The sequence below is a fragment of the Sycon ciliatum genome, chromosome 10 (genome assembly GCF_964019385.1).
Source record: "Sycon ciliatum chromosome 10, ocSycCili1.1, whole genome shotgun sequence".
NCBI classification, from domain to species: Eukaryota; Metazoa; Porifera; class Calcarea; order Leucosolenida; family Sycettidae; genus Sycon; species Sycon ciliatum.
Genome location: NC_088652.1, coordinates 8,847,729 through 8,867,374, shown reverse-complemented (window position 1 = coordinate 8,867,374; position 19,646 = coordinate 8,847,729). Strand labels below are relative to the sequence as shown.

Here is a 19,646-nt window from a genome sequence, read left to right as displayed (position 1 = left end):
ACGTCGTTACGTAGCTGCAGTCTTGTGACGTCTTGACATGTCAGAATTTTTTTCGCACAATCATGCATTCCGTGCATAATCACTGACCGTGCTTTCATCAGCTCACTGGATGTAGACTAGATTGTAGTGCATGACACCAGACTAGCAGACAGTACTATTACTAGTATTAGAGACTACGGTTTGACCAGGGTCCAGGGAGTCGTGAAACTGAAAGCTTTTCAGGTTTTCTTTTGCACAACTGCCCAGATTCAATGAATATTATTGCTCATGTGTCCCATTCCATGGTTGTGTTTGTTCGGGAGATGAACAAGATGAATCGTTCCCTTTGCCGGCGTCATCTCGACTTCAGTTTGACAGGGTGCAAGGCCACGCAATGCGCAGGATCTGCATTATGCATAGCGCGGTCAATGACAAGTCAATCATCGACTCAATGGCTCAATGCACGAGATATGCATGTCAGTCACGTGTGGTTAGATCACTAATGCACGCGACCGACCACACTACAATGACGTCATAATGGTTATGAGTAGTTTTTTTAGTACCTCAACTATTATTATTACGGTCTCTTTGCTGCATACGTGACTATACATGTACACGTAGTTAGCAGGTCTCGTTCATCTACTAGATACTGCATCAGTGTATGTACATGTATGTGCCCATCCATGCCCTAGCCTAGGCCTAGTGCCGCAGTGGATCAGGCCCTCGAGTCTAGAACAACTCATGATTGCCTCTACCTGTTTTCATGGTACTACAACATACTGAGCAACAATGCATTCCCGAAAAAGACCCAATACATGTACTTGTACTGCAATAGACTATTAGTCCTTGGGTCAGAGCATTGCGAATCATGTCACATGTCCATGTAAACCCAGGCATTTCGTTTGGACTGCTTTTACAGCTACATGTACACGTACGTTCTACATACGGCGGCGATTGTGATTATGGTGATGCTCCATGACTCCATTCAAGGGCCCGTTTCTATTCAGCTTTGTGCCATCCCAGTGTTCGTACTGTAGCGGACATGGAAATCCAGTCGATTGACGCGGGGCCGGTGCCCTCAGCTCGTACAGAGCGCTGCGTGCAGTGCACATGTTGATCCGATGGGACCAGTGCGCTGCAGCGCATAAATGCATGTGTGTGCTGTTTACCCATGGCTGCATGGCCAGCGCCCTGGGGCCGCTAGACGTGCGACCGGATTTCCATGTCCACGACAGTAGATCTAGGGCTGCACAGCTCTCTGTGTGTTACTATGACTTGCTTGAGAGAGAGAGAGAGAGAGAGAGAGAGAGAGAGAGAGAGAGAGAGAGAGAGAGAGAGAGAGAGAGAGAGAGAGAGAGAGAGAGAGAGAGAGAGAGAGAGAGAGAGAGAGAGAGAGAGAGAGAGAGAGAGAGAGACGAGCCGAGACCAAAATTAATATAAACGGATTTTATGCACCCTTTTCAATTGTCCCTTGAACCACCTGGGCTCCAAAACTACAGTAGTTGAGACTCGTCGGCATCAAGGTTTGAGCATAGAAACCCAGTTCGATTGTCAACATTTATGATCAAGGATCAACAAGTAATAGAGAAGAGCTCATCAGAAAACAGCCTATTCAACATCACTTCCACTAGGTACTCACAAATTCAAAGATAATAACGGCTATCAAGGTAGACTGTTTCAATTAGCAAACAGCGTGTTATGATCAAGGTGAGTCAGGCTGAAAGCCGGTACTCAAATGCTAAGCCGGAAGTCCGCTGTACTGTTACGGAGTTTACTCTCCGCGATGAACACATCGAAGGAGATGACTGGAAGCGCATCATTTCCAGGGTAGGATCTCTCCGGACTCACCAGCTATACCCCTTTTTTTGTGTGCGATGAAACGCAATCCGTCCTGATCAAGAGCGACCATAACTCGCCAACGGAAGAACCCTACACACAGCATCAGACTCACTGCATTAAATAGCATGTTACTTTGGGGGCTCATCGTCAAGTAATACTCGTGACAGTCATCTGCCCAGGTCCAGGAACACCGTGCGTCACGTTCGTCGCTTCTTCCCCAGCACGTCAAGCGGTGGTAGGATGGATGAGGACGGCTGTCGCCGTTGATGCTGCTGCTGTTGCTGTTGCTGTGCATGCGCTCTTGGCTGAGTCTTTCGGCGCTGGTGCTTGAACGGCTTGGAGAGCATGGCGCTGCTATGGTGCTGTGCACCCCGCGCCGTCATCTTGTCTCGCTCCCGCTCCGTAACCACAGAAACATCGCCCAGCAGCTGCGGCTGCAGCAGCGACATTGCCGGAGGATTGCCGCTCGTGTGGTGACGGCTGTCGAATAGTCGTCTCCGTGGCAACTGGGTGTTACCAGGGTGAGACGGGTTGCCAGTCACCAGCACTGGGGCATTGTCTGAATTCGCCAGGGCGACGGTGGAGCGCAGTCTTGTCTGCGACTGTGCCAGCTCTAGTGGAGTTGTTTTAGGAATGTTGGGCAAAACGGATTTCGTCGGCGCAACGTGAATACTTCTGGGGCTCATCTCCATGGCACCTGGCACCCAAAGCTCTTCTCTGGGTGGTTGCCGTCGACTACCGAGTGGTCTTGGCGATAACGCGTTGCTTGGGCTGTGGTCAAGTTTGTCTGCGGGTAGTTGGATATGATCAAAGTGGCACACACTGAGCTCGGCTGTTTTGTTCGCGCCCAGGGCGAACTTGCTACGGTGATTGTCCGAGTGGATGTTGATGCGTGATGCAGTTGCGGCTGGCTGCTTGAAGTGAAAAAGCGTTATGCCCTCTGCTTTGACCGGCGGTAGTGGATCGCGGGACGACTGCAGCTGGGCGGGGTGAGAGGCGGTCGTTGCAACGCCTTCCGGGGTTGTGTTGCGCGGGTGAATGCCCCCACCACCACCCCCGGGGCGCCGCTGCTTGGCGTTGATGTCGGCCAGGTGGCTCACGGACGATGTCATCGCGGACTGGGACGTGTCGGTCAAGTTGAGTTGCCGTGCTGCTAGCGATGCCTGCAAGAGCACGAAAAATGCCAAAGCATAATTAATTAACCAGAATGAAAAGGGAACAAAAGTCAGAAGAAAGCCCAAGGCATCAAAATATCGAAAGAGAAACTTGTAGTTCCTTGGTCCTTTCTCTTTTGTATAAATTAATCCTTGGCTCTCCATCCGAGTCCATCAAAGTATCCATCCATATTATGTAGTTTACGTCTGATAAAGTGTTGCTAGACGCTTACAGTATGCAATTTTGCAGTGGCTTCCAAGCCAGTTTGTCGACGTTTTTCTTCTTGTATATTGGCTAAGCAAGTGACATCATTGTATGGAGGACATGTGAGAAAAGAGGTGAAATAAGAGGCACCGCGGACTGGGGCGTAACAGGGCAGTGGTACCACGGGGGAGGGGGGGGGGGGATTTTTCGGCCAACAGGGCACGTTTTAGCACCCAACAAGCTCTCTGGACGGACCGTCCTGTGCGAAAAGTGGTACGACCCTGGTCGCACTGGTCGTACCGAGTGTGACGACGCCCCTCACAGATCAAGCAGGATATGCAAACCCGGGGACGAAACGCCCATCGCTTTTTCGATACTATGATCTCGTGTCGACGCCCTGTATGCCACGACTACCCCAGGCACGAGTGATTCACGAGTGGTGACTTACAGTGCGGAAGTACTGGCTAACGAGTGACTTCATGCCAAGCGCCTGCATCAGGTGAGAGCGTTCGCCAAGGCTGCTTCTCCACTGCAGCTCGGCGTTCTCGGTAACGGCCGCATCACCTGAGAAGTGGACGAGCACGACACAAACGCATGCGCACACGGATATCATACATGTACGGGGCAATGTCACAAAAGAGACTGTGTCAGGTTTCTACTCCCACACCGTGTACAAGAACTGAGACGAGCACGCGATAGTCCGGAGTGGTGGCGATTTAGTGGGTAATCCACACCGGTGCTCTCTCCTGCACTGACTCAGGAATGCTGCAGATACAGTAAAGCCTGTAACTAAAGATCACCGTGACTAGCGACCCGCTTGGTACTACAGACCACTTTGCCGGGCATGGACGGTCTCACATTCATATATGGTTGTGCGGTGCAAACCTGCAAACCTCTAACGAGAGACCACCTGCCACTAAAGACGGCTTTCTCTGGCCCCGAGGGGTGGTCACTAGTCACAGATTTTACTATACGTGCAATGCCACAAACCAGACTGCATCAGGTTTCAACACCCACACCGTGTACATGTACACCTACTCAGACGATTTTGTTAGCTGCTCCCGGCTAATGATGCCCCCTCACACTGGAACACAGGGGTTTTATATGATTGGATAATTTATAGAAGTATTCGATAAGAGTGTAGACAGTAGGAGAACAGGACAACGACAACTCAAGACTAGACTAGAACAGAACAGAACTGGAGCATGCGCTCTTCTATGTGAGTGGCTCATTGCCAAGGGGAACGAGCGGGAAATACGAATAGTGAGTATCCAGGTCGTGGCATAAATACACCTATTACAATTTCACAAGCAATAGTCCTGAGTTCTGGTGTGCTAGTGAGTAGTGTGTAGTGGGTAGTGCATAGTCCACACTGGCACACTCGCATGCACTGACTCAGGACTGCTGCAAGTAGAATGTTTAGGAATACAGGTAAATTATTCTTCTAAAGGTAAAAAAAAAAGGGAGAGAAATAGTATTCGGAAGGTAAAAAAGAAAGAAAAAAGGAGAGAAATAGCATTCGACATGACACAACTCCACGATACGCTCTCAGCAGCCACCCCACAAAGAAAGAAGCTAACACACAATTGAAAATACACGGTGGGCAGTATACACGTATGCTGGTGCATTCAGTTAGAGGCGCAGGTCTCACGCAGTCACAAGGTACAGACAGCGATGGATGTCACTGGCTTCGCAAAAACCCGCACACCCACCCGCACGCATGGACACAAGCGCATGCGCACCCACCCACCCACCCACAGACACACACACACACACTCGCACACACGTACAAACACACACACACACATGCACACAACCCCTAATCAATCGGATAGAGGAGTAGTGAACCGGCAACTTTTAAAGACACCAATCGAATCACGCTCACCGGTATCCCAAGTCAGCACGAACTGTGGATAATTTTTCGGATCGAATCCATCCTCGTTCTTGTCACCATGGGAGACGTGCTTAGATGGTATGGACGCAAATTTCCTCCGGAACGGCAGACCGGTCATCAGTGGCAGTTGCCCTGACGATCTACGATGCTGCAGCTGTTGCTGCTGTTTGGCGGCAATCTCATCCTGTTGATCCCTGCAGGGAATTGCGGGAGAGGGGGGGGGGGGGGCGCAGTGGAGAGGAAATATAAAATTAATACAGTGGTCCCTTGATAATCCGGCACCATCTGTACCATCTGTGCCATGGAAATTCTGCTGGATTAGGGAGGGTGCTGGGTTAAAAAAGCATGTTTTACTGCTGCAATGTGCATGAAGAGGACATTTGGTTGCTGAAAATTCTGCTGATTTATAAAGTGCTGGACTAAAGAGGGTCGACTGTATTTTAAAAGTGTATTAGACTGAAAATGAAGCCTTACGTGTGTACAACACAATGATCTACTACGGAGAGAGGGGATACAAATGTGACCAGGCGATGTTTTTAGCTCTTGCATCGTGACCTGGGATTTAGAAAGAAATCGTCAAGCTGGATGTTTTCTCATGAAATACAGCCAAGTTTGTAAAACTTAGCACGTAGTAGACAAAACAGTTTTTAAAAGCATGTGGAGCTGCAACGGTATAACGGTAGCCAACAGAAAGTTTGCTTGTGCAGTTACAGCTCAATGCAATGGCATTCCTTTTGCTTGAGCAGCAGTCATGAAAAACACATCAGCTAATAATGGATGTGCTAAAAAAACTGTTGTCCAGGGAAAACGGTCAAAATCAAGGGAATTCAGCCTCGTTGGTCCCGGCAACTCAAGCCTCCAGGTTGGCATGCATGCTAGCCCTGAGAATCATATCAACTTGTAAGCGTTGCTGCATGAGACCTACTTGATACTCTTCTGCCTTGCTTTGGATGCAGCTGTTTGCGTGTGAAGGGACGACGCCTGGGCAAAGAACTTGGAGTACATGTCGAAGCAGCCGGGAAAGGGGAAGGCACGCCTAAAAACAGTCAAACACGAAAACAAACAGCAAATCAACCTCAGAGCAGTCCGGAAATTGCTGCTACGCTGGTCGGAGCAGAGCGTGCATCCCGGCAGAATGCACAACTCCGTCGGCGCCATACAGTAGCCTGCACAATGTACAAAAGACTTCAATAAAGCTGCATCGCATTTTTCTCAGACCAAAACCAGTCGACTCAGCGTCCCAAAGACTACAACATATTGGCCAATCGCGGTCATCCGTGCCTTTATAATAACGAAATTGCGCTTTTCGTGACATTTCGCATACAAATCCCCATCTAGTAGGGCGCAGTCACCCAGTACACGAGTTTGATTGGGAATAAAGGAGGAAGGGAGCGTCTCAGCTTCCTCGGACCAAGACCATTCGACTCAGCACCCCCGAAGACTACAACTGGTGAAAAATTGATTTTAGGCTTAACTTCCCCTTTAAATTTCACGGCATGTGAATTTTTGCGTCTCGCACAATTGGGCTGGTTCACAGCAAGAAACGTTCGTGATTTCACCTCTTCAGCTGGACGATGTACTATCAACAATCAATATAGAGCAGTTTGCGGCATTATAATTCTATATTCGCCAATGTTTGATGGTTATGTTATGAAGTAGCTACAGTAGAGCTTGCGCAAATTGAGAAATGTTTGGTCGCGGTAATTTGATAACCGCAATCAATAAGACAAGCTGCATCGACATTACTTTCGTGTATACTTTATTCCTGCAATGTAAAACCGTTTTACAATCCATGAATAAAGTATACACAAATGTTGATTCAGGTCGCGGTAATAGCAACATTTAATCTGCAGCAACACATTTCCACTTTTGAGTAAACTTCTCACCTCCACCCACCACTGTTCTTGAGTTCAAACAGCGATGCTGGCGTCTCTTCCTCCATCTTGTTGCTCTCCTTGCCGTGCGTTTCGTCCGCACTCTGTGTAGAAGTGCCAGGCTTTGCCGTGCCGTGCGCTTCCTCGTCGGCCGTGGATTGCTTGACTTTCGCCGGCGTTGCGCTGTGCTCGCGTCTTTTGCCGCTCGCACCGCCCGAGCTCTTGATTCGGCTCTGCGACGCGTCTTTCAGCTGCTTCGTGAGCCGATCGTGCGCCCGCTGCTTCTCGTCACGGAGGTACTTGGCGCGGTCCAGCGACTCTAGGTTCAGCATGCTGAGAGCGTCGAAGAGCAATCCTTCCTTGATGTCTCTGTCCATCTCTTGATCTGTGTGATAGCTAGGGGAGTGATTGACCTGCAGAAGAAGAAAAAAAGGCAAATTTGTGATGAACAGCCACCCACAGAACAACAATGCACGAGACTGGTTTTATGCAACTCGGAGTATGATGCTAATGCAGTCATCAGGCTACAGATCCTCTGGTGATCAACAAACATCCAAATTGTGGAGACAATCAACTGGTCTTCGCTCACAGAACGTTTTTGTTCGGTTTTGTTGACTATCTGCACGAGATGGTTCCGGGGGTTCCCCCGGGAAATTCTTGAAATTAGGGTTCAAATCCTGCATTCTGGGCACTTTTGGCATTGCGCTAAAAAAAATGGTCCCGCATAAACCGGACCGGCCGGAACGGCTGCTACACTCCTGTTGTAACCCTATTAAAGCGATGCAATATCAGCATTATACTACAGTGCTGGCAACTGAAATCCGACCCCCTTGACGGCGCGTCGCGCCGCCAAGGGGGTCGGATTTCAGTTGCCAGCACTGTATGAGCATTATACTTAGTATATTGGTGACAGGGTGACGATACTCGTTGCGAAATCGAACGTGCAGTATTTGACGGGAGTTCAGTTAAAAAAAGGTTGCGTGTAGCATCCGGTTATGTGACCAACTTATCCCAGATCAAGAACAAATAGCAGAACTCGTTGGTTCTCACGTGGATTCTTACTTCGATCAGCCATGGTTTCAGGTCCCTGTCCAGCATGACATCAAAGCCGAGAATCTCAAAGCAGGCGTTGCAGTCAGCCGGATGCTGCGGGAAGCAGACTTGATAGCTATGCTTTAACACTGGATGGCAGCTGATGATGGTCTTGATGACAACATCCTGCAAAGCCCAAATATGCAACAGTGCAGCCAATATACAAAAGAACATTCAAGGCGAAATAATAATTGACTAGCTTTTAAACACAAACCAAATCCAGAAACGTTAGGCCATCATTTTTTATAGCTATGTTTCGCGTCGTCCGCACGCATACGTTTTGATTTTTTTCGGAAAAAAATAAAAAATCAAACATGCACAGTGAGTGTACGATCGTGCGAGTCATCAGTGTGGACGGCTTGCATACGGCGAAGCTGGGATTCAGAAATGGCCTCTAGCCTACAAAAAAAAGTGCTAGTTTTTTGTAGGCCAGCGTTGGTAAATCGTTTGTTCGGCATCTGGGAGCAATATTCTATGAGCTTACACCAGACCGTATTGATCGCCTAAGCTGAGAGGATGCGTCGTTCCGGAGCTCTTTGTACCGCTGCTGAAGTCTGAGTACAATATTCCAGCGAAGCATAGGCACCAACGGTTGCCTACTCTGTCCAAAGTGAATATTTACTCATGCACTGCTGATAACCCAGATTTTGTGCTTCGATGTATGATTTTTCTTTCGAATGTACACCATGCACGAGCTATTGTGCTATGTACAGTGCATACACCTCTGATGAGCATTTTTTATTATTTTGCAACTTTTTATTTTTTCCACCTCTCGCATATGATTCTGGAAGTTGAACTGACGCGAAACATAGATATAAAAAATGATGGCCTTAGACGATCTTTGGACTTACTTTGGAGCGACACCACCCTAGCTGTTGTACATTGAAAAGTGATTAAAAAACTCCCTGTCCATAGCATTGCCAACATGTCAAAATCTCTCAGAACCAGCCAGTGTACGATGGCAAATGTTCACGGATCACCGTGGCCACACTTACATACCAATTGCTGAAGTTTGATTTCACCATGGTTAATATTTGCGTATTGTTCTTCTCGCAAAGTTAGCAAACATTCATTACAGCGCAAACATTACACTTGAGCGGTCGTCTCAGATAGGTTTCACTGTACCTGAAACCTCCATCAAGTCATACAGCAGAACTGAACAGCAACAAGTGAACACAAGCGTGCACACACACACACACGCACCCCCCCCCCCCCCCCCCCACACACACACACAACCACCACCACCATCACCACACACAACTCTACCTCAATGTCCCGCCAGATCTTTCGCACGTCATGTCCGTTCTTGATGAACCAATCATCCATGGCAATAAGACGCCTGATAGTCACACAAAACAAGCATAAGATAATCAACTCAGCCCAATTAGTCCTCTACCGGCAAAAAGAGGGACGTGAAGTCGTAATACAGTAAAACCTGTAACTAAAGACCACCGTGACTAGCGACCAGCCTGGTACTACCGACCACTTCGCCAGGCATGGACGGTCTCACATCAAGGGGTGGTCGTTAGTTACGGTTTTACTGTACGAGTGAACAGCAGTTCCTACCTCATGTGACGTGGGGAGAATATATTGAATACATCAGAATCCACCAGTCGTTTGGACCCGATTGGGGACACAAAAACGAGCCAGGGACTTGTTCCGCACTCGTTCCTACACCTCTCCGATATATTTCTCGCGTAGTTTCCATGTACAGTAAAGCTATAGAGTACATGTGTGGGGATGTTGATTTACTAGGAATTAACGGTGTCAAGTTTCACTCATCATCAACATGACATGCCAATATCCGCGTACATGGATCCTGCGCCTGACTTGCCATGTGGCCAATAAAGGCAGACACCAAGCGGCAGTGTGAGGTAAATTTAGTACTATTGGTCGCCGAAGATCTGTGGGGGGGGGGGGGGGGGAGGGGGTCAGCTTCCAAGCCTAGACTGTTCCTATGTACAGTGAAACCTGTCTAAGACGACCGGTCAAGGGATCTTCAAAGTGTGGTCTCTGTAACCAGGTGGTCTCTTTATCCAGTGCCATTTGACTAAACACAGCATCCCTTGGTCCTGGCTGCAGTGGTCTTCTGGGACAGGTGGTCGCCTTATCCGAGCGGTCGCCTCCACAGATATTCATGTACTACAATCTACGCGAAGATGAGCCACTGTGAACACACTGCTATGCTGTGCTTCGTGAAATTCATGCCTGTTCGTTCTCGGAGGCTCCGTTGCTCGGCGCTGCATAGTCCTGTAAGTGTTAACAGATGTGATCATTCCCAAAAAGGAAGGTGAAATGCAACATATGTGCCCTGCTCTCGCAGCCCAACAGCTTATTCACAAGTCTGTGACGGGTGCATAACAGTCTCAGACATTATTTCATATCCTAGTATTTTCGACGCTCATTCACTCTGTTGTCGCCGACCTACCGTTTACTACCCGCAATGTCGTCGTGGACAAACTCGCTGCTCAGCTTGTTGATGGAGTAGTTGGTCAGATGCATGCATGACTGACTCTGCACAACAGCAAAACGGCAACAGATAACAGACGCACACAACAGGCACAGCTTGTTGTCAGGATATAGCGCTTACCTTGGCTGCACCATTTTTGACTCAACAACCCCCAGATAGGCATCATGATCATTATGGTGGATATAAAAATATTATTTCGAAGTAAGAGTTCATTTTAGTCCCCTCCCCCCCCCCCCCACTGGTGACTAGAGAAACGAGGTCGAGTTACCATAGCAACACATGGAGGTGAAGTCAACACACAGAGTTACCATGGCAAACATGGCTACAGAGCAAGCGGTTGCCTCAACGAACATGCAGGAGATTACATGCACACTATTACAGTCAGACCTCGCATAACCGCACACATCCGTTTCCCACAAAACTACCCGGATAGGCGAGGGAACCGGATAATCGAGCACACATACTGCATGTATGCATGCCATATGCTGTAAATCGGTAACCAATGATTTTCTTCAGGATGGCAAGGGATCCGGATAAAAGAGGACCGGAAAAGCGAGGTCTGACTGTACACAGGGTCTGACTGTTTCTTCAACACACAGTCGACTCTTGATAATTATTATAACGAACACCATTGTTTTAGGAAATTAGAGGCCACATGCCACGTACTGCTCTCTTCACTCCAAAACTCAACACTTGCAAGCCAGATATGAATGAAAGAAAAAATCATCAGTCACACCACCGGGACTCGAACCAGGGATCTTGCTATTCGCGAGCAATGCTCTAACCAACTGAGCTACAGTATGACTCTTATCCACAGTGATGGTAAATCTATCCTTCTTCGATCAATCCATATCTGGCTTGCATCATACTGGCAACTCACACCAATCAAGAGGGCCCTCGGCCATTCACTTGATATCATGGGGAGTGCATCAAACTATGTCCATTGCGAGCAAATACAAATTGCAATTTCAAATTTGGACTTTGCAAGTTTTGAGTTTCGGAGAGAAAAGAGCAGTACGTGGCATGTGGCCTCTAATTTCCTAAAACTTTGAAATTCTCCGGGAAGTCCAAATTTGAACACCATCGTGAAGGAGAACTCGTACTTTATAGCCAAAGTTCTTTATAACAGAAGTGTATTCAGACCATACAAGCAACATGTCCTGACGGGCACATGGTCCATGACTGTATGAATGCACAGTCAGACCTTGCTTATCCACTCATCTTTTATCCGGATCCCTCGCCATCAGGAAGAAAATCGGTTGGTTACCGATTTACAGCATTTGCCATGCACACATACAGTACCGTAAAAGCCCGTGTATAGGCCCCTTGCGTATAAAATAGCAGCCTCAATTTCCTGGGCGTATACAAGGGCACGGGCGTTATTTTGGAACCGGGCGTATACTTGGAATAGGGATAGCCGTAAGTATTGGGTATCAGTACCTGTACATGTACTGGTGTTTCCGGCGTACCTGGGCGCATACATGGGCATGGGCGCTATTTTGAAACAAAAGTGTTGACTTCCCCTGACTGGGCGTGTACACGGAGGGTGGGCGCAATTTCGAGTGGGCGTACACAGGGGCTTTTACGGTATGTGTACTCGATTATCCGGTTCCCCCGCCTATCCGGATATTTGTGTGGAAAACGGATGTGTGCGGAGAAGTGAGGTCTGACTGTGCTTGGTTTACGTGCCAACCTACAAGATATGGTTTGTTCCATACGCAAACAGTTGGCGACAACGGGTCAATGTTGTATGGTTTCAAACTGGGCCAGGGACAATGGTACTCTATATCACGGAATTCGCTTTGTGTGAGTGCGCTATACATGGAGTCAACTGTATGCAGATTGCACTCCAGACACACAAGAATTGGAACTCCAGCAGAGGTCAGATTGCGTGGAACAGCTGCTGTGAGAACAAAACCACGGTAACGTTAGCGGAGGGCATTGCACGAGTGAGAGGAAGACAGCGATGGGTTGAACGTGCACGATGACACCAGATTCAGATGAGACTGACCGTGTTCTGGCTGGTGGGCTTGTGGTACTTGATGGTGGCAAAGCGAGCCAGCCCGTCCTTGTACACGTAGATACGGAGCGGGTCGCATGATGTTACCAGCACGTAGACACGCATGTCAAACTTGTAGCCGTCCACCAGAAATGGCTGAACACAATGCATGCAGAGCAGACACCCGGAGAAATACAGAAAGAGATAGAAATTTTTTTTAATTTTGTTTCTGAAGAAGTGCTGGTCTGAATCTGCCCCCCCCCCCCCCCCCCCCCCAGCTTTGGTCACATGAAAAACGGGAAACTAGAATAAAGCAACGGTTAGGTAGATAGAGGAAAGGAGACTGGGAGAATGAGAGAGAGAGAGAATGAGAGAGGGAGAGAGAATGAGAGAGAGAGAATGGGAGAGGGAATGAGAGAGAGAGAGAGAGAGAGAGAGAGAGAGAGAGAGAGAGAGAGAGAGAGATCGCTTACCCTGTCGATGTACAGCTGCACAACGCAGTCCAGGTCAGACTTGATATCCTACACACACAACACACACACGCAGCATGAAGACAAAATAGCCACGGATTCAACCAGGGACATCGTCTCTATGCTACCCAGAACATGGATGAGAAAGCAAACATACCGTAATTCACCTCGGAATACTCATAAAAATTTGCAAGGTGCCACCTCTTTCACAAATCGAAGTTATTCGTTTTGGAACTTCTTCATCTACAGCCAGAAGAGATTGAACATAAACTTCGCAATTCTCGAGCGCTTCAATTTGAGAACACCTTCCGTGAGAGCATACGCTTCACAAAAACCATTCACCAGCCTCAGTCGTGTGGAATGTCACCTTGAAAAGCAACAAACTAACATGGCCGCACCTCATGATCACTCTCTTCTCCGTTCTCTTAAAGCTGAACTTATTAGTTCCTGCACTTTCGCACTGCTCGTTATCTTGGTTACAGTGGTGGACCGTCACTTCAAAACTCGTGCCATTGTGCTCTTCTATTTTATTCTCTACGGACTATTCCTTGATTACCATACTTTCCGGAGTTATAAGCCACACTGGAGTATAAGCAGCACCCCCCCCCCCTTTTTTGGCCCCGAAATACAGACATCAACTCTATTTATCATCGTCAATTCGATCATCGGAGTATAAGCCGAGCCCCTATTCTTTTGAGTGAATTTTGAGGGTTCAAAGTGCGGCTTATGCTCCGGAAAATACGGCAGTTGTAGCCTTCACAGGTGAGAATTTCTCAGAAAAACCGACAAAACTTTGGAGATTGACTTACTTTGCTGTTGTTCGTTACAAATATGCCCTTGCCTTGCGAGCTGTTGTCCGGCTTAGCAATGTAGGACACGCCACGGTTCTTGCTTTTAGAGCTGAACGCAATGAAATCACCATAGCTACGGAAGATGGATGTCCACGTGCAGGGCCAATAGAGTGAGCAAAAGAGCAGCCGGGACAAATAAGATCAGATCAGTACAATGGGCGTTTCAATGTCACGATGACAACGGCGACAGTGCAATTACAGTGCACCCCACCCCATTCAGCATGCCCCCACCCAGACTCAGACGCACATAGACATACATACACAGACATACACTTCTGCTTGTTTACTCCAAAGCTGGTCATGTGGGTCTCCGGTAGAGGGGGGGGGGGGGGGGGAGAGACTCAAAAGGAATCTTGGACAGATGACTCAATTGGCTATTGAACCGCCCAACGACCAACACACCCTAAAATCCCCAAACTCCGTGTGGACTTGGAAATACACACGCATGCATGCGCGCACTCACGCACCGTTTGGACCGTTTGACTCCCATCGCCAGCAGGAGCCATAGCCATTTTTTCCGCACGCACTTACACACACACACACACACAGACAGACAGACAGACACACACACACACACACTCACTCAGCAGGCAGAGTCCACGACATCGGCGCTATGTTGTAGTCCTCTGGAAACTGTCGGTGCATGCGCATCATGTTCCTGGCCAGAAAGTCCTTGCGAGAGATCTCTGGAATGCCGGGGAAGTGGTTGATTTTCTGACACAGGGGAACAGAACACGGACACACACAAAAACGGCTTTCAGTTGGGAGCAGCTTTGAATCACACCCTTCTAAATAAGGATGGTGTATGTGTTGCTCCTTTCAAGCCGATGTGCTCTTTTGCTATGATCACATCACATTAGTCTACTACTCGAGCAGACGAGCACTGACTCTGAGGCACAAGCAGTAGTGCACTGTCATTGTTGAATGCTTGACGGACATCTCCTCTGGCAACAGTCACATCATTGCTCTGCTCAAACCGCTTGGAATTTACACAGGAAATGGTACTACCGTATCATTCTAGCCGCCTAGTTGACGAATTTCTCCCATCACAACACTCACATCATCGTGTTGCTCAAGCAGTGGATGTTTACACAGCTATTATTATTATTATTGTAATGGCCAGCTCCAAAGGTAACCCTTCCAAGAGAGAGAGAGAGAGAGAGAGAGAGAGAGAGAGAGAGAGAGAGAGAGAGAGAGAGAGAGAGAGAGAGAGAGAGAGAGAGAGAGAGAGAGAGAGAGAGAGAGAGAGAGAGAGAGAGAGAGAGAGAGAGAGAGAGAGAGAGAGAGAGAGAGAGAGAGAGAGAGAGAGAGAGAGAGAAGAAAGAGAGAGAGAGAGAGGAGAGAGAGAGAGAGAGAGAGAGAGAGAGAGAGAGAGAGAGAGAGAGAGAGAGAGAGAGTGAGTGAGAGAGAGAAGAGAGAAGAGAGAGAGAAAGAGAGAGAGAAGAGAGAGAGAAAGAGAGAGAGAGAAAGAGAGAGAGGGAGAGAGAGAGAAAAAGAGCTCTTAAAGTCCACCGTGTGGAGCTTATGTGTATGACATCATCCATTAGGCTTTGCCCAGAGTAGCAAACCGGTGTTCGTGATGTCGTTCCACACAAACACCTAAAATAATGACGTAACCACATAACATCTACAACATGGCTTCAGAACGGAGCAGCCAGAGAAGGAACCCATTTCGAGACAAAATACATGTTTACGTACACAGTGACGGGATGCCAACGAAATATACCACAGTACAAAATGAATGTCTGTCAACGTCAAACACCACAGTGCAAACAACAATATGCAGAGCTCCAGTAGGGAGAGAGTGCAGAAAGTTCGTAGAATTCCAACACACTCACTAGATAGTCTACACTAGTAGTAACCGCCTCCGCTCATACCTCGTTTATCCGGGCGGCTCGCGACCGGGCACTGCCCGTCACTCTGAGTCATATACGTTTTGATGGGGAAGGGCCAGAACTATGGCATGTATTGTGCCAGTAACTGTTCCCACTGAAAGTAACAAAAGAGTAGCAATATTTCCACTTGTCGAAAGGGTGCCCCGTGGACCGAAATGCCCGGAACTTCGTTGTTCGGATAAGCGAGGTATGAGTGAACCAGGGAAATCAGCAAGCAGCACACATAGTATAGGTAACACACACGTCTGTGTACCTGATACACACGCACGTCCATGACGCGGTCGACGGACACGGAAAGATCAGTCCAGTAGAGGTTCCAGTCGTCGGACTCGGCCACTGTCCGCAGACCATAGCGCTTGCACACCCTGCGCACTAGAAACAAGTGAGACAAAACGAGACGGGACCTTCTTCTTCTTTTTTTTTCTTTTTTCCCTTTTTCATATACGCAAAAAGTCATGATGTGTTCCGTGCCTTGTGTAATATGTTCCACATCCGAAATCTGAGGGGGGGGGGGGGAGAGGGCATGTAATACACGGAAATAGAGAACACGTCAGAGATACTCTTACTCACACCTTTAAAGGATTGAAAGGGAAAACGTCTCAAGGAGAAATGGACTCACACAACCAGGACTCAAATCAGGTACATGTGTTATAATAGGCCATCGATGCGCAAACACTCGGCCTTGGTAAAGCTCTCAACCAAGCAGAGACTGACTGTTCAGTGTTTACTTCAGACTTCTAACACAGTATCAATTTGAAGAATATTGACTGCAAATTGTTGTTGACATGCGGCATCGCAGAGTCTATTTTGCATTCGCCCTTGCCGGGCAGATCTACTGAAAACATTGGAAATGTATGAGTGTTTCAAGCACGCTTACCGCAATCGTACTTGCAAGCCGTTAGACATGCAGAGAGTTGCTTTCTGTCAGAATGGGACATGAATAAAAACGCATGTACAAATACCCACTGAGTGAACTTCAACAGTGGCCAATTGTGAATTCCAGAGAGTCATCTAGAGAGACGACCCAAGCAAGTGGATATAGAAATTTGGTTTTCTCTTCACTGACAACAAGTCACACTCTCCTTTGGACCAGAACTGATCGTTAGAGACAATAATCATGCATAATCATGGCTGGTCAAGGCTTTAATGGCATCAGCAGATCAGGGCAGAGATTGTAGCTCAGCGGCGAGCTGCATGGATAACTCTCATTCCATAGAACTCTCCGACGGGGCTGAAGTATGTTCTCAAGCATGTCAGGCGGTAATGATGGCTGAATCTTGCCCTTGCCTGCAGCCCTCTGGGCTACGGCCCTTGGGCTGCAGGCAAGGGCAAGATTCAGCCATCATGGCAGGCAGAGCGTGCTTGATTTGATTTCTTACAGCATGAAGCAACAAATTAGGAAAGGTCAAAGGTCGAATTATTCCCGAAATGAGTTCAAATGGTCCCGACGGCCTGATTATGCCCCCGGCGGGAAGACCGCCTACTGGCCATGGCCCCCGCAATGATCACGTGTCATGTAAGAAATGCACATCGCTTCCACCACTATGGCCTCTCGAGATTATAAAAATTCCTACGGCATTCATAAAATTTCCCCGAAATGTAGCCGACTGGTTTGGTTCATGACAGCATCACAAAATCCAAAGTAACATCGATGCAATGTCTATGTCACATGTGCAGTCGACGCAAGCGAAATCTACCTCACAGAATATATAGAAGAGTGTCGATGATTCGCACGCACGGATTCCTTTCCAGGGTGTTCTGACGGGGAATATATTCGGATACGGGAGTGGGCAAACTACCATTTTAAACATACACAGTCCCTCACGCTTTCATCATTTCCCGTGCTCTTTGGCATAATGCCATACCAATTAGGCTCATTCCAGCTCATCGAAATGACACTTGGTGATGCATGTCGACAACAATACATCCTATTCGCTACATTTAATGATTCTTCGGATAGGGAAAACCAGCAAAACTAATCAATTTTTTTGAAATCTGAATTGCCCGCACGTAGCCCGCAACACCCTGATCCCTGTTTGTGCGTCTTCGATTTCGCGTTTCATGACCTTGCTTGTATGCGTCGTGTCGGCAGAGCCGGAACTGGCTTGCACAATCGTGTACGTTCACTGTATGCGCTGTGTCTGCAGAACTGGTCGCCGTGTGAAGTGTCATGCCGCGCATCGTAGAACCATAGGATATTGAGATCATGAGCACGTACCGTCATGTGCATGGGCTGTAACCAGCCGTGTAACCAGTTCTGCAAACAGTTCTGTGACCTGATGTGTGACCTGATCTGTTGCAAAACAAGCACTAGACTACCGTACTCACTTGATTAGAAACCCCTCTCGAATAATAGCCCCTCTCGAGTAATAGCCCCCCTACAAGGACTGTTTGAAAAAATACAAGCCCCTCTCGAATAGAAGCCCGGACTACTATTCGCAAAGCATGGGGTGACCAGGTAGTGCAACGTATGAAGGTCAAGTCTGCAAAAAACATCTCGTGCATGTTCCTATTGGTACAAGTCCTTGTCGATGTAGTGTGTGCAAACTAACTCGGGGCCGAGTTGCTGTGAATATGAACGTTTTAGAGATTCGATTGGAATACCAGTATGGAATGAAACAATAAACGCCCCTCTCGAATACAAGCCCCTCTTGAATAGAAGCCTTCTCGAAATTGGTATTGAAAAAATAGTAGCCACCGGCTTCTAATCGAGTGAGTACGGTATTCAGCCAACGCCATTCTTATACTTTACATGCATGCAATTGAATTTCATAACATTTGGAACATGTGTACAATCATGTACTATCAGGAGACCCCCCGATAGGCTATGCCTTTGGAAAATCCTTTAAAATAACAAATAAATACTAATCAAATTTAAGTTTCGACCTATAATTCAAAATAATTTGTGGGGAATTTATATCGTCCCTGTCAAGTACCTCTGTTTGCTTGGTTTTGGGTCGATAGACTCGCTGCTCTCACACTTGTCCTTGACCACTTCGTGGCGCTCAGCTGCCGCTGCATCTCCAGCGCTCGCTGCCACGTCCGCTGTAGCCTTCCTGCGGCGCGCTGACGACTTGAAAGCGCTCGGATCGACCGGGATGACGCTCAGCTGCGCCATTCAAATCACTCTGCTATGTTCAGTTATGTACAGTGCACTCACTCAGCTGTCGTGGAAGGACCTCCGTGCAGCACGACAAGCGCTCGTAGTAAAAACTCTGTGAGCTCGGATGCCGAGTAGATCTACTCGTGACGGTTAGCAGACGCATTGTGCTGGACCAGAATTCAACTAACAATCATCCACATGCTCACGACGATCGACGGCGCAAGGTTTGACAGAGGATTATTATACTAACTATAGCCTAGGCATAGCATGAAAGATCTCACTTGGATAGACCGGTACGAGTAGAACGACCTCTGTATACGTCGTCGTTCACGGTTTTAGCGTTTATTTATTTTATTTTCAGTTCTACCTAGTTCAAGTAGTACAGACTCAGTCTTGTTGTTGTAGCTGTCAGCTTGAGCTTCTTTCGTTTATTTTTTTGATACAATCTACCAGCGTTGATCGAGAGAGAAAATCACCATGACACGGCCGTAGCCAGGTAGCTGCAGAGATAAGAATGATTAGATGGTTCGGCATGGTGTTGAATGGACCTGAAATAAAACAAATGCAACCTGGTTGCATTTGTTCGGTCATTCCCGAATGGGCATGGAATGACAATGATGACGTCGCGTCGGTACCCATCGCGGAATCGGAATGAGCGTAGGCTAGCAAACAAACGCGCTGGCATGGATTCGAGAATCTGGCAAAAGTTTTGCGCCACTCTGGAAACGTATTACCTGTTGTTTGCACACATATAGCAGCCTTGCGAAGACTACTACTGTAAATATACAAATTTTCGGCAGCTATTTAATTTCGGCTATATT

The 19,646-nt window shown here is 47.8% G+C and overlaps 1 protein-coding gene across 1 annotated transcript; it reads right to left on the bottom strand.

Annotated features, from left to right (window-relative positions):
• Positions 1-1,497: 1,497 nt before the first annotated feature.
• LOC135826857 (tubulin polyglutamylase TTLL13-like) lies at positions 1,498-19,164 on the bottom strand. Its single transcript, XM_065339464.1, has 15 exons — positions 18,659-19,164; positions 16,600-16,643; positions 15,976-16,094; positions 14,411-14,541; positions 13,786-13,900; positions 12,980-13,027; positions 12,519-12,662; positions 10,466-10,551; positions 9,304-9,376; positions 8,008-8,163; positions 6,958-7,358; positions 5,997-6,107; positions 5,063-5,265; positions 3,626-3,741; positions 1,498-2,981 (listed from the first exon to the last, which is right to left on the bottom strand). The coding sequence occupies exons 1-15, from the start codon at positions 18,838-18,840 to the stop codon at positions 2,016-2,018; spliced, it is 2,895 nt and encodes a 964-aa protein (XP_065195536.1). The 5' UTR covers positions 18,841-19,164; the 3' UTR covers positions 1,498-2,015.
• Between the last annotated feature and the right edge of the window lie 482 nt (positions 19,165-19,646).